At 42.5% G+C, this 18,615-nt stretch overlaps 2 protein-coding genes across 3 annotated transcripts; one reads left to right on the top strand and one right to left on the bottom strand.

Moving 5' to 3' along the window:
- Positions 1-2,693: 2,693 nt before the first annotated feature.
- slc35a3a (solute carrier family 35 member A3a) lies at positions 2,694-9,890 on the top strand. Its single transcript, XM_075485182.1, has 8 exons — positions 2,694-3,076; positions 3,225-3,434; positions 4,398-4,552; positions 4,665-4,787; positions 6,633-6,807; positions 7,765-7,883; positions 8,035-8,168; positions 8,270-9,890. Exons 2-8 carry the CDS (start codon positions 3,245-3,247, stop codon positions 8,358-8,360), a joined length of 987 nt encoding a protein of 328 aa, XP_075341297.1. The 5' UTR covers positions 2,694-3,076; positions 3,225-3,244; the 3' UTR covers positions 8,361-9,890.
- Positions 9,891-11,390: 1,500 nt separating this feature from the next.
- fam78bb (family with sequence similarity 78 member Bb) lies at positions 11,391-17,119 on the bottom strand. Of its 2 annotated transcripts, none has more exons than XM_075485183.1 (2): positions 16,087-17,119; positions 11,391-13,917 (listed from the first exon to the last, which is right to left on the bottom strand). In XM_075485183.1, the coding sequence occupies exons 1-2, from the start codon at positions 16,461-16,463 to the stop codon at positions 13,395-13,397; spliced, it is 900 nt and encodes a 299-aa protein (XP_075341298.1). In that variant the 5' UTR covers positions 16,464-17,119; the 3' UTR covers positions 11,391-13,394. The 2 variants fall into 2 exon arrangements, with proteins under 2 accessions (XP_075341298.1, XP_075341299.1); XM_075485184.1 differs by lacking the exon at positions 16,087-17,119 and adding an exon at positions 15,611-16,078.
- Between the last annotated feature and the right edge of the window lie 1,496 nt (positions 17,120-18,615).

The raw sequence follows: 18,615 nt of genomic DNA, 5'->3' as shown, positions 1-18,615 counted from the left end.
TTCTCTCTTAAATTGTTTGTTCTTCATTATAAAAATTAGTCTGTTCCCCTTTTATATTTTCGTCTTCTCTTTGCACTTAAGAAAACTCTGTATAATTTCTTTCACCTCATTGAGTACTATCTACCAGAGATCAAACGTATCACAAACATAAAGTTGGCTGTCGGTAGCTCGAAAACCTTTTCCTATCCAAGCCAAGCATCCTCAGCTCTTTACTGGCTCAGTCGAGACTTTTTTTATCCATTCTTTGGCATCATACTTGCAGAATAATTACCACGGATGCGCAAACCACATACATAACATACTGGTTCTGTGGTCATTGAGGGATCATCAAAGAACTGCCGACCATATGGCGCTCAGCTGGTGTTGAATCTGAAAAACAGACTGTTGATCTGAACACTGAGACAGATTTCCTACATTGACATCACCTGCTCTGGGTACGATTGTTGTCTCTGTTTGTTATATGCTATCCTTCTGTGACGTTCAGTGTAATATGCCAATACTATAGACCTGTCAATACTAAATCCTGGCTCAAACCATTCACTATACTCTCAAAGCAAAAAAAATGTTGTTTGTTTTTTTTTGTTTTTTTTTATTCATGCGTTTTTTTAAAAAAAAAGGTTGTTTTAAATAATGATTAGAAAGACAAAGAGAAAAAAAAAGCACACTGATGCAACGTGCTGTTACGCTTCCTGTATAAACATTTTCAGTGCATTGATTATCGTCTGTGAGCACACTTATAAAGTTGTTGTTTTTTCTGTGCATGTCATGTTTGTAGTTCACAAACGATGTGATGATGACGCTTTGGAGGCAGTTACTGTTACAGAAACGCAAACGTTTAAAACCCATCAGTTTTTGTGTACATCTCTCTACAGACGGTACCACTATTCTTAATAAGTAGCTGATGGATTATTACCAATACAAATGTTAGTTTGGTCACACTTGTTACTGTCGGGTCACCAGGATTAATATGTTGTATGATTAAATGTACATACACTTAAAGCACATTCTGCTTGTTGTAGCTGAGCTCAATTTGGTGCAGACTTCTTAAAATTTTTTTTGGTTTTTTTGTATAACACTGTCCTCACTTCCTGAATGATTCTGAATGTTACAGAGGTGCATGTTTTTACCATTACACTGCCCCCCCTTCTCTTAGTAATTTTTCTTCCAAACTGATGCCACACTCAGTGTCTGCACTTCTGTAATCGTCGCGATCCGTAACTAAGTGTGGAGGCAAGTGAGGAGAAGACGTATTTTGTTGTCGAGCATCGCTGTGTGTGTGACTGCTCCACAAAAACACAGACAATCATTAACCGTTAACTGTTGACGATTTAAAAAAAAAAAAGAAAGAAAGAAAAGAAGCATCGGTGTCTCTAAGACCAAGATTTGTTGTATTGAGCCAAAAATGTTTGTTGTGTCCAAATATGTGTCAGTTGTTGTTTGCAAAAGTCTTGCGATCGATCAAAAGTTAGACACACACACATCCTGTACCAACCAAAATGTGGAATAGCAGTGCGTGAATGAACCAAATATTCGTGTTTCATCAATATTCCCAGTCTGGTACACCTCATGGCCCTCCCATCGCAGCGTCCTTGCAGCTTCACAAACACGTGCACTGTGCATTGAGATGTCAGTCAACATTTTCATGAACTGCAAGCTTTCTGGTACATATGCAAGGCTTTGTCTATATTCTGTATATATATTTTTTTGTTTTTATGTTTAGGAATTCCCTGTGTTAACCAAATAGCCTTTATATTATACATGCAATATGAAGTAGCTGTCACCATGTTTGTATGAGGTGAACCTATGACCGATTAAATAAATGAACTGTTCCAAGAAAACAAAAACAAATGATCAGCCAAATGTGTTTACTGCAATAAAGCCCAGATCTTCAGAGTTGTGTCTGAAATATTCTGTGGTTCCTCTACAGGTTTTCTTTGCGGTGCAGGTATTCGGTTTGACGTATATGATTTTTTTTTTAGTAGACTTTAAGTGGTTGTGTGACGTCAGACATGGTTTGCATTTGTCAGTGTAGAATATTTCACCCTGAAGGTGTGAACCTTGGCAACAGCTTGAATCTTTCAGACTGAGCCTGTGCTCCTTGCATTGTGCGTCCCGATCTTCCTCAAAGCTCACGCTGCGACATTTTTACTTTTGATGCAACACATTCATAAAAACTTGAAAAAGAAAACCAATTCTGGTTGGATTCAAGGTCCGTTAAAAAAAAAAAAAAAGTTATTTACTTTGTACACTGCAGTCACCATTGCTACGAAATAGCTGTATTTATGTTAATGGATTTAGAAAAAGTTCTTTGTATTCTGAATAGAAAAATAGTTTGGATGATTGGTATATTCTTTTTCCACTTTGGAAAACTTTCAACAGTACAATTTTCCATATAAGTAAAATTTACAAAAGCATTATATAGTTACAGTAAAGAGCCAGTAAAGAGTGTCAGTGAATATAGGATTCTCTTTTTTTCGACTTAAAACAAGACTCAGACAAGATGGTAAGACCCAAATCTTGACATGACTTGTCATTGACCTCTAGAACTGTCAGGACTCCTTTTGAGTCAGTTTCCCCTGTAAAAATTCCTAGTTCACGGTTGACAGCTCAAAATAAGCGTCAACCCTGCAGTTTGACGTCACACCAACAGGTGGCGCGAGGCGTCAAAGGCAACCAGAACGAAAAGACGAGGAAGAAATCTGAACACGGAAGTCCTCCCGGATTTTGCCTCTACCTGCATGAGATTTTCGGTTGTGAAACCTGTCTCTGTGTTGTTAATTCTTTCTTCCGGCGGTTAGTTGAACTATAACGGTGGAAAATGTTGGTGTTGAGACCCTGAAGAAATAACGTGCGCTGATTGGCGGTTGACTGTCAGTTCGGGTCAATGGACTCCAGGACTTGAGCTGCTGTTGTGACAGCTGGGTTGACACACCAGTACCTGTCTGTTTCTCTGTCTATCTGACAGAAAAAGCCGCCGTGAACGGACAAAGGAGGCTTAAACTACTGGAAAGGCCTGTTTTTATGCCGAGACGAACCTGTGAAGTTTAATTTAAGGCGACATTGACATAAAGAAAAGGTAACAACAACTGTCTGTGACTGACACTATTTTTTTTAATTTTTTTTTTTTACCTCTTTTACTTTTCCCGAGTCTCCTCTTAATCCTTATTTACATCTATCTACCTCTACTGGGTGGTTACTTTGTCCTGTTTGTCTCGTCTTTCCAGATTCCCACCGGCTGGCGGCCATGGCTTCATCCCGGCTGAAGTACCTCTCCCTGGGTGTGCTGGTGTTCCAGACCACCTCCCTGGTGCTCACCATGCGGTACTCCCGCACCCTGCAGGCCGAGGGCCCGCGATACCTGGCCTCCTCAGCCGTAGTGGTGGCCGAGGTCATGAAGATCATCACCTGTGTGCTGCTCGTGTTTAAGGAGCACAGTGAGTACGGCGGTGGAGCAACTATTCAGAGGCTTTACTGAGGCAAAAGTACCTCTAAACCCCTGTAAATGACAAGTAAAAAGCCCTGCAATTAGAATACCTGTTGAAGTATTCATTCAGGAAACTTTACTCATATCATCAGATTATTGCTCATGAATCAGGATCAATATCCTGAATCAGCATCTGGATTTTAGTGTTGCAGCTTGTGCTGAGCCCCCCTGTTGCACATCAAGTTAAAATTGGCAATTATTTTCCATTGTGGATCAGTTTGTTGCTTGTCATTCATTTTATTGATTGGCTCATTTGTAAAACTCCCTTTGTCCAAACAACAGGGAAAGTCTTTAATTAATTCAACTTAGTGAAAGATAGAATTAACAGTTTATCGTGCATGAAAAGCTGAAACGGCACATGTTTGTCTGAAAGAGTTACATTGGCTTTTATCATCATAGTTTCTCACTGCAGAGGTTGGCCTGTTTTTGATCAGGAAATTACACAACGCATCATTCATAATCAAATATTAATTTGTTGGTGATCCTCGTATTTGACTGAATTGATATGTTAGTTAATCAGTTTGCCGTTATAATGACATATATGTTTGATTCAGAAAAAACAACTGCGGCAGTGATGATTAATGTTGTCACAGAACGGAAATGAAATGATAGAAATATGAAATTTGACAGCATAATTGTAATTTCCCTCCAAATCTCTCTGTTCAAACGCTAGTAAAACAGGTCTTAAGCTTTCGGTGGTGGCAGTCCATTCAATTGTCCGTTTTTACTTAGGCCTTTGTGTAAAAAAAAAAAAAAAAAAAAAAAAAAAAAACACAGACATTAAACTCTGCTGTCATCTCTGTTATGCTGCAGACAAACTCCACTGATAATTTTGAATTATTTTCATCCCACTAGAGTTCCCAGACTCAAACACAAAGGGAATGTGTCCAACTCATCTGCTTTCATTGTTCAGGTTACAGCATGCGAGCACTCAACAGCGTCTTACGCCAAGAAATTGTTCACAAACCCATGGAGACGCTGAAGCTGGCAATCCCCTCTGGGATCTACACACTGCAGAACAACCTGCTTTACGTCGCTCTGTCCAACCTGGACGCAGCCACCTACCAGGTAAAACCGAGTGCAGGTTAGCTCTAATAAAAGGTGAGACTGCTTGAATCTGCGGGCTTCGGTGTAACAAGTGCAGGAAAAGTGGGCACATTGTTCTTGTTTTGTTTTCCAGGTGACATACCAGCTGAAGATCCTGACCACAGCTCTGTTCTCGGTGTCCATGCTCGGCCGCAGGCTGGGCCTCTACCAGTGGCTCTCTCTGCTGATCCTAATGGCAGGAGTGGCTCTTGTGCAGGTCCAGTGCATCTTAATGTCTCTGATAATGTCTCTTATTGCAAGCAGTGACTGCAAGGTATCCTTTGTGGGGTCGTTCTTAAAACCGTCTGTGATTGTAAAGATAACACAACATAACGAAGCATCTCCTACACAACATGGTGTTTAAACATTGGAGTGTCTTCAGTCGGAGGCTTCTTCAGGGTCAGCTGTAATAAAGAAAGAGTGGTGCACAAAGTTATTCTTGGCTGCATGGTGATTCTCAGTCTTTTCAGCATCCGTAAGTTTTTCAAGTTCAGCATCCATAAACCATTATAACTTTGGGCCAAAGGCATCAATTCTTCCCATTTGAAAAAGACAACAAAAATACATTTCTTAACTATTTAGAAGGCCCTCTCCTAAACACGCCTAAACGCCAGTGTCATAAACATTTTTCAGTGAAAACAACGTGCAATTACAGAGTGACTGTCCAAAGCATCCCGCCACTGTTGGAAACAAGGTTTTTGCACAGAGTCCTCTAAAGAACTCGTGGGTGAAATAATAAGTCACTCCTTGACGTCTTTGCCCTTTAGAAGTCTTTGCTTGAATTGATCTCAGTCTGTGACCTCATTAAAAACTTGAGTCCAGAATTTGGTGGGTTGAGTTTGTCGTAGATGTAACTCTCACGACCGAATTGTTGTTCAGTCAACTCTGCTTTCTCAAAAAGAAAACCCTCTCGGCAGCCGCTGTTACTTAGTTATGTTAAACCTGAACAAACAATGAGGCCTGATCCACAACGTTGGACAAACATCAGCCGCCAGTCATTTGGAGCCACGTGTTGATAAATGGCGTGGCGCAGGAGGTGGATGACTGTCGCCACTCCCTTCTTCTCGGCAGTGGAAAAGAAAATGGCTGTCGGGTTATTGTTACATCTGATTTAGGATACTAACCCAGAGTCATGTTGCTGCACTGTTCAAACACTTAATCACTTACAAATAAGAGCCAAAACAACAACCGATAAACAATATCCTACAATCTGGTTTCATTCAGTCATTCTTTTAAAGGTTTGAACTGTTAATCTCACTGTAATAGAGCAGATAGAGGTGCAGGGGTGGGCGGCATATAGCATCTTAATGCACTTAATAGAATTGAATGAAACGACCTTCACCAAACTGTAACTCCTCTTTGTGTCTTTGTTCTAAAAAAAAAAAAAATTTGCTTCCGCTGCAATGCATTTCTTATTCTGCACAACCATACATCATCTTCTCTTTTTCAATAGCACCTGTTTTTCTGCTTACTGCACACTCTGTAGCTTTTTTTTTTTTTTTTTTTTTTACTACTCGGCAAAGTTGCAAACATGCCTCTATGAATTTCAAGAGTTAAGCCTTTGTCTGCTTTTTTTTTTTTTTTGTGCTGCTTTAGTTGACGTAAAACACCTTTTATCATCCAAACTGCTTGTTTTCAGCGAGCGCCCGTTTTGTATATTTAATTTCTTGTCGTTTTGGCAAGGTTAGGTGAAGTTTATCAGGCTGCGTTTGATATTTACTGTAGAGATGCTTCATGATAGAGCCAATTGCATCTTTAGCTTTCTATAAAACTGGCAAAATGAAATGATACCAGCCCAGTTTTCTTTTCTCACTCAATGCAATGATTAATTGAATAGATAAACTCCGATATTATCCTCATATTTTCTTCTGTTCCTCTTATCCTGACATCAAAGTTTCACTTTATCTGTTTCTTTCTTCTCACTTCCTTCCAAAGTTAATTTGCTCATGCCCCGTGTTTGGTATTTCCTGAAATAGATTTTTTTTCTTTATTTTTTGGTTACTTTTACCTCTAAATGGACAGAGGTCTTACGATCCAAATGCATCTCTGTGCATTCTCACAGTGGCCCTCCGATTCTGCCCCGGCCCCAGAGAAAGAGGCCAACTCTACAGGCTCCCAGTTTGTCGGGGTCACGGCAGTTCTGGTGGCATGCTGCTCCAGCGGGTTCGCTGGGGTTTACTTCGAGAAGATCCTGAAGGAGAGCAAACAGAGCGTCTGGGTCCGTAACATCCAGCTCGGTCAGTATCCATCCATCGGTCTCATCAGTCGTTAACGGCAGGTCATATGTGCAATTCTGTGCAGTGAGGAGTAATGTTTGAATGGATCATCAGCGGGTGATAATGATGAGAGATGGTGTTGTTGAACACACTGAGGAAAGCTTTACCGCCATGTTTCTGAAGTGAGCTCTCATGTATGGTTGCTCTTTCTTCTCTGCACAGAGAGCCGGCCGGGCTTTTTTTCCCCCACTGCGAAATGTCTCTGTGAAGACGAATGTTCCCGTTTGGTTTATTTTTACCCTGGAATGTGTGAAGCATGTGTTCAGTCTCCTGTGAACTTAAAGCTTTTTTTTTTTTTTTTTTTTTTTTTTTTTTTTTTACCTGCATTAAACAAGATGGAGAGGAAGAGCAGGAAATCGTGTTGAAGCACAGAACGACTGATCGACAGAGAGCTGAATGTTTCTGTTTTATGAGATCAATGAAAATGTTTGTGTCATTTCTTTCACACAAAACCTGACGGCAAAACAATAACGCGATGGAAATGAAATCGCAAAACATTTCTAAGAACACAAGGAAACTAGCAGCAGATCAGAAAGTGGAACAAGGAAATACGAGGATTAAGAAAATGTGAAATTTAAAAATGACATCAGGTTTCCTGAAATGCAACAAAACATTTCACAGAGCACAATAAAAAAACAAAAGCAAAACATCAGTCTTTAGAAAAAAACAGAACAACACAATAGTCCTAAAGCTCAAAAAGCTCACATCTTTTTTTTTTACTCCTGTTAAAACATTTCTAACATGCTCAAATGCCTCTTGATTTGCTCTGATTGGACCCCTTTTCAGTGACATCGAGCAGTCTCAGCACCCCTGTTCGCAGAAGTCACGTTACCACGTGCATGTTTCTCTGTAAATGAATTGGAAGAGGTTTGTTTTGAACCACTCGGACGTGTCTTTGTGGATTTGTGTCTTCTACAGGGATGTTCGGACTGGTGTTTGGCCTCTTCGGGATGCTGGCCTACGATGGGGAGAGGGTGAAAGAGTCTGGGATGTTTCAGGGATACAACACAGTCACCTGGACTGTTGTAGCCCTGCAGGTAACGCTCACTTGTGCTTCCCAACAAAGCGTTCTACTTGCTTGGTCTAACCTTTCGGGTAACAGATTCAGTTTTGTGGGTCAGACTCCCCGGTGGCCCCTACGGGTCATGCCTTTGTCCATCTGTGTCTGTGTGTTTGTTGTTTCTCCAGGCGCTGGGTGGTCTAGTCATAGCAGCGGTCATCAAGTATGCAGATAACATACTCAAAGGCTTTGCTACATCACTCTCCATCATCCTGTCAACTCTTATATCGTACTTCTGGCTGCAGGACTTTGACCCCACAAGGTAGATGAAATCTTTATCTCTACTTTGTGGTTTTATCAACGCTTGTCTAACCCGTGATCTCGGTTTCTGGAGCTGATGGTGTTGTCTGCTGCCGTCTACAGCGTGTTCTTCCTCGGGGCCGTTTTGGTCATCGCCGCCACTTTTCTGTATGGCTACGAAGGCAAGTCATCCCCCAACCCCAGCAGGGCTTAGGCTGACTCCGCAGCACCAGTAGAAGGCCGTGTTGACACATGAAGACATGGTGGTGAAGAGAGGACATGGGGAAAGAAGGGGAAAGGTCTTCGTCACATACTGTGATCGTTAGGAGGAACAGAGAAGTAGGAGGAGAGAAAGGTTAAAGGAAATGCCAGCACAACGCTGCGGTGGGTCTCACACCAAAAGTGCCTCAGTTGTGAAGGATAAGCAATGAGAAAAGAAAACAAGTGCATGTTTTTCTTTTCCTCTATTATTACCACTGTAGAGATAAACTGGCTGACGCACCTCCAGAGCTAGAGAGGTGTTCTTGACTCTTGACTGGACCAGGTGATTGTGTTCATTAGGAACAAGCCTGTCTGCCAGTCACCGTTACTGCCACGTGAACTGCATCTATACAATGAATAACAAAAGAGGCAGACATGTAAGTTTCTAAATCTTCTTTACAGTATTTATGTCTTTGCCCAATACTTCTTGTCCCATTTTGACTCTGCAAATACACTTAAAGGGCCCGAGACGAGCCTTTCGCTTTCATCGTTTCCTCCAAAGCGGTGTACAACACGTCAGCAAGCTCTGACAGGTACACAGCTCAGGTTGAATATGGTTTGGTTTAGGAATGGGGCTGTCTGGGGTTTGCACACAGCTTAAGAAGGCTGCCTGCCTGGGAGGCATAACGTGGGGTAAAAAAAAACAAGATTTAGACATAAATTGTTGCACTGACCACAAGGTTTATTGTTATCTAAATGATGGCTCTCTTGTTGCAATATGTTCAGCTATGATGGAAATAGCTTTTGTTGCCAGGCAACAAAACTGTCTTTAGCATGTACACTGTGTGTCTCAGTGACAGGATTGCTGCACTGTACGCCGAGTAGAGTGTTTGACAGTTATTGGGATTTTTGGAATAAAATACTTCACAAGTGATTTAATCTTACAACCTCAGAAATACCGTTTCATTAAGTAACAACCGATGATTATGGGAAGATTGTAACAGTTGAATCGAAAAGTTGGATACATTTTTCGTTAAGATCATTTTCTATAACTTGAAATCACGTCAACCAGCTAATAAAAGCACCATTTTAAATTCTGACACAAATCTGGATCAGTTGTTTATATAGCTTCATTAATGAATTCATTATGATTAAGTTTACATCTCTTTTCCGATGATGGTCAACGTCCAGTTTATGTGGAAATATATTCTGATGATTAACAAACGTCTGCGGTAGACTATGATTTGGGTTTTTTTTTTTCTGGAGAAATGTTATTTTTGGAGCTACTTTTGGGATAAAGCGGGTATAATTCATTTACTTTATTATTGTGATTACCAATATGTGAATCTTTTATAAAGGAAAAATGTTGAACTGATATAAATGTGTGGCTCCTCTGAGATCTTTTCTGCCGGGCAAACCCACACATGTGATTGTAGAGATTACCGCGGAGCCTCTTGTGTCTTAATCAAGAGGTCGAGAAGAAAAATTCTTTAAATGTGAAAAAATAAATTAAGCAACACTAAAGGCGCTGCACTCAAAAACAGTTTTGTGGTTTGAGGTGTTTGTAATTTGAAACGTGTATTCAGAGGTTTAGCTTGTCAATGAGGGGAATCTTGGAGTAATTACGGATTTATTTTACTTTTAATGCAGAGTTCTTCATGACAAACCTGTTTAATGCGCAATCTAATCGCACTCAGATGTGTGACTCTCGTTTGACGATGAAACATTGACCTCGTCCCCTTTCATACTCCCTGAACGACGTGAATGAACTCACACTCTGAGAGGTTTGGCATTTGTTTTAATGAGTTTTAAAAACACTGCATGCAAAAGCCAGACAGTCTGAGAGAAAGGACTGTAACACGGCCGAGTTTCTCACTCTTCACATTATGACATTGAAAAACACCATCACCCGCTCGTGTTTGAATAATCACTGCGTTGGACTCCAGTCAGTTGGCTGAGCGAGTAGGAATTAACATCTCATGGAGCACCGTGCGCCGCCCCAACCTCGAGTCCACAGGCACAGCTGGGACTGTAAAAAACACTTGAGCCCCTGATACACATAGATGGTAGACTGTGTGACCTCATGGTCAAGTGTACATATATTTTCATTCATTTTAATCTGGAAAAACAGGCGTTTCCACTTTTCTTTTCTTTTTTTCTTCACACATTAAAAGCCACAGTTCAGTGAATAAAACCACATTCCATTAAAGATCATCCACTTGTTTCTCCAGTCATAAGTGCTGCTCTCGATGTTTCCCTTGATTGTCAGCGTGAGTTCTCGTTTGCCTCACTAACTGGTTACAGTAGGCTTGTTGTTTGAATATCCATTGTCCACACATCTGTGTGAGTACATGTTGGAGCACAAGAGTCCCTCCCTGTGGATCTTGGCTATAGTCTTACTCTAGATGAGGCGTGTGTGTGTGTGTGTGTGTGTGTGTGTGTGTGTGTGTGTGTGTGTGTGTGTGTGTGTGTGTGTGTGTGTGTGTGTGTGTGTGTGTGAAGGCTCGTTCGGTTTGCACCAAGAATAATGAGCAGCATGGAAATGATAATGTGGTTACATCATCCCCACCTCTCTTCATCTCTGTCTCATCTGGACCAGCTCAGCAGCAGCAGCAGCATGCACTTTTTCTTTCCTTTTCCCCCCGTTACTGCGGGCGTGTGAACAGATGTACACCAAACACACCTGCCTGGGAAACCAGAAGTGACACTTTCTCTCACTAAACATGATCGTGCCGCACTGTCTTTCATTTTCAGGCTGAATTGTTCATTAATACACACTTTACAAAGGGTCATAATGGCACAAGAGACAGTATGTCTGTGGAAACCAAATACTGCACCTGTCTTTAAAGGGTTTCTCATCAAACCACATTATTTACAACTGAGATTTATGGGGGATTTAGTGAAAACAACTCGCCAACTGCTGAATGGATTGTCATGTAATTTGGTAGACGTTTGTGTCATCCTTAAGGTGAGTTGTATTCGCTTCACTGATCAGCTGACTTCTCTTGTCCTACTTTGCAGATTTTTTTTGGTTGACTGCAAAAGTAAGGTGAAAAAACGGTGTGTGTTGCACCTGCTACGTGAGCATGTTAGCGCTGCCGTTTCAGCATTTTGGCACATTCCCAGCAGCATTTAGCTCAAACTCTGGTGCTTTGCTTGGTCAGAGATGTCTTTTCAAGGCTATGATCTCTAAAAGAAATTTCATTCACTTGCATTACATTTGCTGAGGTCCAATGATGTCACACATATTTTAAACCTGACACTGCAACCTAGTTTAACAAAAGAAGGCAATGATGTTCAGATCATATGAACCCTTCGGTTTGGAATAGTTTAACAAAACAACACATCAAATGTTAAGCTGAAAGACTACGATTATTATATGATATGAAACAAAAAAAGAAAACGTGCTAAAGTTTCCAAAAAGTTTGGACTGCTCCTATGACATACTGAAAACACCTGGGTTAACATTTCACAACTGCAGAGGCAGCAGATCAGTAACAATTAAAAAGAGAGCCCCTAAAGTCTCTAAGTAATTAGACAGGGTGGGATTCACCACTCTGTGAAAGGCCGTGTGTGGAAACATTTCAACGTTCCAGGGATGGCGTTTCTCAACGTAATCTTGCAAACAAGTCTGACTGTTTCTTCTCGATTCCCAAATCCTCGCTGTGGTCCCAGCTTTTTAAACAGGCCCTCAAATCCAAGATAACTAAAGTTTCACACGTTCAACACTTGATTTGTTGTTTTTGTATGACTTTAAAGTCGAATATAGAGATTAAATGTTTCCAAATCATTGCGTTACGTTTTCATTTACACTTTGCTTTTTTTTTAACACTTTACTTGAGTAGAAACAGGCTGTGAATCCGTTAAACCTGCAGGTCCAGATACACTAAAGGTAACTTAGATGCCGTGATTTCTGAGGAACTTGGGTGAAGTAGTCGTCTGGTGTGAATACAGTTTCTGTTCACGGCAGTTTTTTATACTACAGACATATTGCCGTTTGTTTGCCCTGTTTCACTGAAGGGAGACTCGTATAAAAAAAAAAAAAAAAGCAACCTTGCTTCTTCACTTCACAAATCTGATTAGATGAGTGTGGGAGAGACAAAAATCATTGTTTTACAGACGTGGCTGTCATCAACAGGCATCTCTTTTGAAAGGCAGAACAGGAGAAACTCTGCAGCTCGGATGAATAAACTGGCCATTTATGTGGTGTAAAAACGAACACCCCCCCCCTCCATCAGGGCTTCATTTATGAGTGAGTGTGTGTGTATGACCCTATGTGAGGTGTTATTCCAGCACTCCCTGTGATATGTCGAAAGTGAAGTAGCTCGGAGCTCTGCATGTTCACAGTCTTGAAAAACAACCAAACAATTATAATCAGAAATGAGGCCCCTGGTTGTCTGTGTGTGAGTGTGAGGCAGTCTGGTGTGACACAGCAGCAAGCCTGGACCTGACCCTGGGGCTCCATTATAGAAAACACACAACCATCAACAGATACACGTACACCTACACGCCCACACTCGCATCATCCAGCTCCTATCAAAGCTAACTATGTCCATTATGAATAAACTCCACAGCGTTGTCGTAACACCAACACCTTTTCTTGGTAAAACTCTGACTCAGTGCTTCAGTGTACAGTGCAGAGCAGGCTCTGAGTGTGTCATCATTAAGGCTGAAGAACCTTGGTTAAACTGCTTGGGTGTAGGCTTGATCACCTCTTTACGAGCCTGAGTAGCTACATCCTTAGACTGAAAACGCTTTAAAAGTTACATTGCTTCGCTCACATGTACTGGGTTGGAGGAAGGCCTGTGCAATCAGGAGCTCGACAGCACCAGAAGCAAAGACAAACACTTTCTGGATCATCAAAGGCAGCGACGAGGAATTAAGGCAGTCATCCCCTCAGGACTGTAACTGTGATTTGTGCCATCGACAGTCAACACAGTTCTCAGCCTGCTTTTAAACCTCCATTTGTCTGCTTTAGTCTCTTATCGTCTTGTTGAGTCATTTCTTTCACTTACAGTTGTGGCCCACTTAACTTGCTCTTATTGTTCTATTTGGGGGGTATGACGACAAGCGGAGGGCCTCTCCTGGGCCTCCACATCAGAACCTGGGCATCATTGGCATTCGGCTTCCCCATGGCGTTATGGGGGATGGGCTCCATGCGGGTAAGCACCCGTGGCTGATCCTGGTACAGCCGCCCCACCAGCTTGGCTCTGGAACCCAAAGGCAGAGACGGATCCACCACGATATCAACCCTCATCCTCCACTTGATGGTGTGGAGCAGGATCTTTTCCCTGGACGTGGTGTTGAGTGCCACCAGCCAGGTGGTGAAGCTCTGGTCCCTTTTGATGTTAGTCAGTAAGGGCGTGTTGGATTCACTGACCGGCACAGCCCAGGTGACGCTGGGATAAAAGTTGTCATTCATGCTGACAATGAAGCGAGATGGCTTGGAGGTGGGGCCGACTATGGTGACCGTCTCTGTTGTATTTCCGTACCAGGGGTAGCTGACGCCGTCTGAGTCGCTGATGGCCCTCACCAGACCCTCCCTCAGCTGTGGCAGCTCCCAGCTTGACCTGGAGGGAGACGGAAAGTATGAGACCGAATACATTTTAAACTTCTGGGCACCTCAGCTTTGGCTTCACAGACCAAAGTCAAAAGTGGAAATAATATCACAGGACATTTTTATCCAGGATTATTCCTTGATGTTAAATACTGTTCAGTGATACGTCAGGGAAACAACAGGATCCTTTGTTTACATCATCTGCAGCTGTAAAAAAATCACTAAAGCACCAAATTCATGGGTGAAAATGATCCCCAACAAATGACCGTTATGTGATGATTGTAACTTCTTTCATAGATCCAAGAATCATTATAAAAAAGTTTTTTTTTTCTCAGCGTCCCAATTTTCATTAAGTGTTATCCTAGTTTGGGATGAAGGATTTCTGGCACGCTCATGTCCATGGTGTAAAAAAAAAACTATACATTTTTGGTTAGAATGAAAATACCATTTTAAATATGCACCAGCTTTTAATGAGGCAGTGATACCTGCTTGTGCAGTTCATGCAAACATTTGAGCGCCCTTGTTACCTTTTTCTGTACATAGTTAAGTTAGTGAAAGTTGCCCTGATAGACAAGGCAGCGTAAAGTTAAAAGCAAAAACATTTCTTTCTTTAACTTGAAATAACAGCTTTTTATTTTTATTTTTTCACAGTATCACAGCCTGTAGAAACTTTATTTGTCTTTTTTTTGAGGGATTATTTCCCATTCTTAAACGGCTGAAAGCGCGAGTTCCCCTTTTTTTCTCCCAACACCTTTTTCCCTGCATGGCCATGGTTCAGAAGGTAAAGGGGTTGTCTGCCAATCTAAATGTCAGTGGTTCGGTTCCTGTGAGTGTGTACGACAGAAAAAGTAGCACTACGTAAGCTAAAAATCATGCATAGACAAAATCAGGGGTGTATGAATGCGTGTATTGATATGTGAATGTGCCTTGGCGTTCAAACCATTTCCATTACAGCTTAGAAGTTCTAATGTAATCAGTCCATGTGACTTGTTTCCACATTGTATAAGGTTTAATTACATGCTCACTTGCTAACTTCATATACTGAACTTCAAGGTGAGAATACTGATAATGCTTTCTTCACATTTCTGTGCAGGTGTGGCTTCACAGTCTGTCACCCTTCCAGAATCCCCTCCTAAATCATCCTGCTCTTTTGTAGTCAGGCGGTGGTTTGAATTAGCCTTTCCAGCCATCCTAAAAGCTGTTTGCTCAGAAATTTCCTCAACTTCACCCCATCATTCTGTTGACTGGGGTATCTTGATTGAATCACGAACTGAGGAAACTGCTGCCTGCTACTTTATTATCTCCCCAGGCTTTGTAGGCATAAATTATTTCAATTTTCAGAGAGCTTGGCAGCTGCTTTGTAGAGTCTCAAGCAGCTGCATGTTGGATCGAGGTTTAAGGTGACAGAATATTTACAACTCTTTGAATTGTGCATTAGTTCGTAATGATGAGTCTAAAGGAGCCATAGCTTTAATAAGACTGAAGGAATTTTCCTGATAGCTCGGATTTTTTTGTGCTGTCACAACTAATCTTGTTTAAAATGTTGAATTGAATGTTTTATCTCTTTACGTCTTCTGGAGATCAGATCATCTTTTACTCTCTCAACTGTATCAACAGAAACTTTTACCCATACTTCTGCATACCACTGTAAATCTGTGGGCTCAGTCTTTCTCAGCGGATTATTGTCATCTCTTTGTTGTACTTACAGTTTGGACATCTGGTGTCCCCCTTCCGTCTGCTTGTTGTGCGTTTTATGATCAGTCTGATGACACATTGAGCCTGAACCCCATCCTCTCTCCCCCATACCCATCAGGATTAAACACCCCCTCACATATGCCTTCTTGATAACGTGTATGTGTGATGTGGGGGATGACATGATGTCTCCGTGGGCACAATTTGAGTGTGAGAGCAGCAAATGTTGTTTATCTCCTCTAATAGCAGCTTTTCTATTTAGGTGCCAGAGTCACAGGAACAGAATTTTGTCGGTGGGCGTTTGAATGAAGGAGGTTGACAAGCACAGTTAACCTGCTGCGTGCACAAATGCTCCAACTCAGCATGCTGCACGGGCACGAACGCGTTATAACGAAGTGTGCAAGCATGCACTCACACCTCCCCTTTTGTGTATCAGAAATCGCGTCGCAGGGATGTGATGGGGACACAGATGACAGAAGTGTGAACTCACATGCCGATGTTTCCATAGGTGTTGTAAAATTCCATCTGGGTGCACGCCTGGATCCATCCCACCACCCATGTCTCGTTGCGCGGAATGGGAGGCATAACAATCCGCGCAGAGGCTTTGAAATAGGGTGTCTTGTATCGAAGCACTATGGGCGAGTTCTCCTCAATGACTGTCGGGCAGTGGTCAATGGTGGCGGCCAGGTCGTGCACCACAATGTTCTCCCGTTTGATGCGCGACTTGTTACAGGCTATGCTCTGGATGCAGCCCATGGCTGTGCAGGAGACGGTGATGGTCAGAAGCAGCCAAGAGAGCCTGACAGGCCTGGAGAACCTCACAGCTGACCGGGATTCGACCAGTATCAACACTATGAGGCCATGCATCAGATGAGACTGTAAGGCAGAGGTGCGAGCTACGCTGAAGGCCCAGATCAGAATTACAATAAGGCTTGAAGAGGGATCACAGGACCGTGTCCAGTGAGACCAGGATCCAGGCTCAGTCCGGCAGGCACTTCGGCCAGATCCAGGACCCTTACTTTGAGGCTGAGCCTGCTCTGATCTCCCTAGAAGCTGCAAACCAGAGGAGAACCGGGCTACCTGGCGCTGATTAATACTGAATTTTGGACGCAGGTATGTTTGAATCACCACTCGGACAGTCCAGACTGTCAGTTTCTAGGTTCCCTCTGATCGAGGGTCTGAGCCGTGTGCGCTCCAGCTGTAACCCCTTCTCGTAACCTTTGATCCTCCTCTTTCTGCCCCGAGCTGTCATGTCACAAGAGGCGTCGAGGGACCGGCGGACACCGGGGCGCCGGCAGGGGGACCCGGTGGTCGGGAGCCAGCAGCGGTGCTTGTTGATGCGGCACTGTGCATGAGATGCAGCTGCTGGATGGAACCTGAGCGGCGGCTTTAATAGAGTCCGTCATGCCTGATGACTCGACGGGAGGGAAACCCGAGAAAACAAACGAAAACCGCGAATCCGAGCATCTATGAAGGAGAAAAGCAGATCCCTCTCGGAGAGTTAGACGACAGTGGCGGCTTGCTCCCCCCCCCCCCAACAGACCGAGAGAAGAAATGAGCAACAAATATTCCGACTCTAAACACTTCTTACGAACAGATGAAACAATGGCACCGGGCAAGAAAAATGAGATAAACAGTGTCACAGCAACCGTGATGAGCAGAACAAACGGCGCGGCATCCCTCCTTGATGAAAGCTGCACGGCTGCGCGTCGCTGTTCAGTCTGCGTGGTGCTGAAGATGCTGAACGGACCAATGAACGGTGCAGAGAGACAGGAGGCGTGGGAGTACCCGCGTTTGTACAGTAGTGTCTTTGCGACCTCTTTCCTCCATATTGGAATAATGCGTTCTGATCCTGTAAAAAACAAAGCAGATAAGCCCCCAAGGGACAGCACTTCAGGCTGCAAAACCGCAACAGGCTCGAACTCATCTGAGGAAAGATTTTGCTATTATGAATTGAACTCAGGTGCTGCTTGTGTTTATCACACTAACCTTTGAGTGATTTTTTTTATTAATAGTACACCTTAGATTGAAAGAGGAGGAGTTTCCAATAAAGGATGTTTTAATTGGCCACGGCCAGGCAGCTGCTCGGTGCAAATGGCTTTTAAAAGATAAATAAATAATGTCAGAGTCTTAATTAGCTGTTCACCCTCCTCAGCAGAGGGGCTCATATAGTTTTTTTTTAAAGTCATTGATATTTTTTCCATATTGGAGAGCATATATTTGTCCTTATGTAATTAAGGTTTGCTTGCTTACTTACGAAACTAGCCTACTTGATTCTGCTTTAAAGTACCTAGTCGAGAGGGTCAGCTCAGTCCTGGACTGCCCTCTGGACTCCAAAGTGGGTGAGAGGAGGTTGTTGGCAAGGCTAAAATCCCACGTGGACATCGCCTCTCACCACTTCCTCAGCAGCTCTCTCTGCTTCACCCAATGCAAGACAGTGCGCTTCAACAGGTCCTTCATCCAAGCTGCTGTCAGACCATCATCCTTTACAGCCATTAGAGGCACATTGAGGTGTATCCATAGACTGCCTGGATGTATTTGTTTTGTTACGCCTGACTGTATATGGTCAAAATATGTATCATCCTCAAATAGCATCACCCTATATCTCTGTATAAATATTTATCTGTAGGCTACATTTACCCTGTGCAATGCACATTTTTTCATCTATATATTATTTTGTGCAGTAACCTGCTGTGTATCCGGATATCTCTGCACCCGAATACAATTTTCTTTTAAACCAGACATCTTACTTAATTCGTTGCTTGGTTTCTTCCACCAATGCTCTCTTCACATCGGACTACTTAAACTTAATTAGCTTTTTTTTTTTTTTTTTTTTTTTACCTCGCGGAAACCTACCGATGACTACTGCTGTTAAAAAGTCAATATCCCGGACGCGGGATCAATAAAGTCTTAAGTCTTACTTTATCTTATCGACTGTTTCTTTCACTGCGATTTGCTAGTTTGCTAGTCTCGTACTGGTACTTTTAAATTGAAGGCCACTTTTTACGCAGTGCTGTGT

The sequence above is a fragment of the Odontesthes bonariensis genome, chromosome 15 (assembly GCF_027942865.1).
Source record: "Odontesthes bonariensis isolate fOdoBon6 chromosome 15, fOdoBon6.hap1, whole genome shotgun sequence".
NCBI lineage: Eukaryota > Metazoa > Chordata > Actinopteri > Atheriniformes > Atherinopsidae > Odontesthes > Odontesthes bonariensis.
Note: the sequence above shows the minus strand (reverse complement) of the source record. Positions and strands in the feature narration are given on the sequence as shown.

What these genes read in the sequence shown, in the direction of transcription:
- fam78bb (XM_075485183.1), bottom strand. Translation starts at nt 16,463, where the DNA reads ATGCATGGCCTCATAGTGTTGATACTGGTCGAATCCCGGTCAGCTGTG. An exon ending in ACCTATGGAAACATCGGCAT is followed by an intron (nt 13,918 to 16,086) that starts GTGAGTTCACAC and finishes GTCTCCCTCCAG; the next exon opens with GTCAAGCTGGGAGCTGCCAC.
- slc35a3a (XM_075485182.1), top strand. Translation starts at nt 3,245, where the DNA reads ATGGCTTCATCCCGGCTGAAGTACCTCTCCCTGGGTGTGCTGGTGTTC. An exon ending in GGTCCGTAACATCCAGCTCG is followed by an intron (nt 6,808 to 7,764) that starts GTCAGTATCCAT and finishes TGTCTTCTACAG; the next exon opens with GGATGTTCGGACTGGTGTTT. An exon ending in CAGGACTTTGACCCCACAAG is followed by an intron (nt 8,169 to 8,269) that starts GTAGATGAAATC and finishes TGCCGTCTACAG; the next exon opens with CGTGTTCTTCCTCGGGGCCG.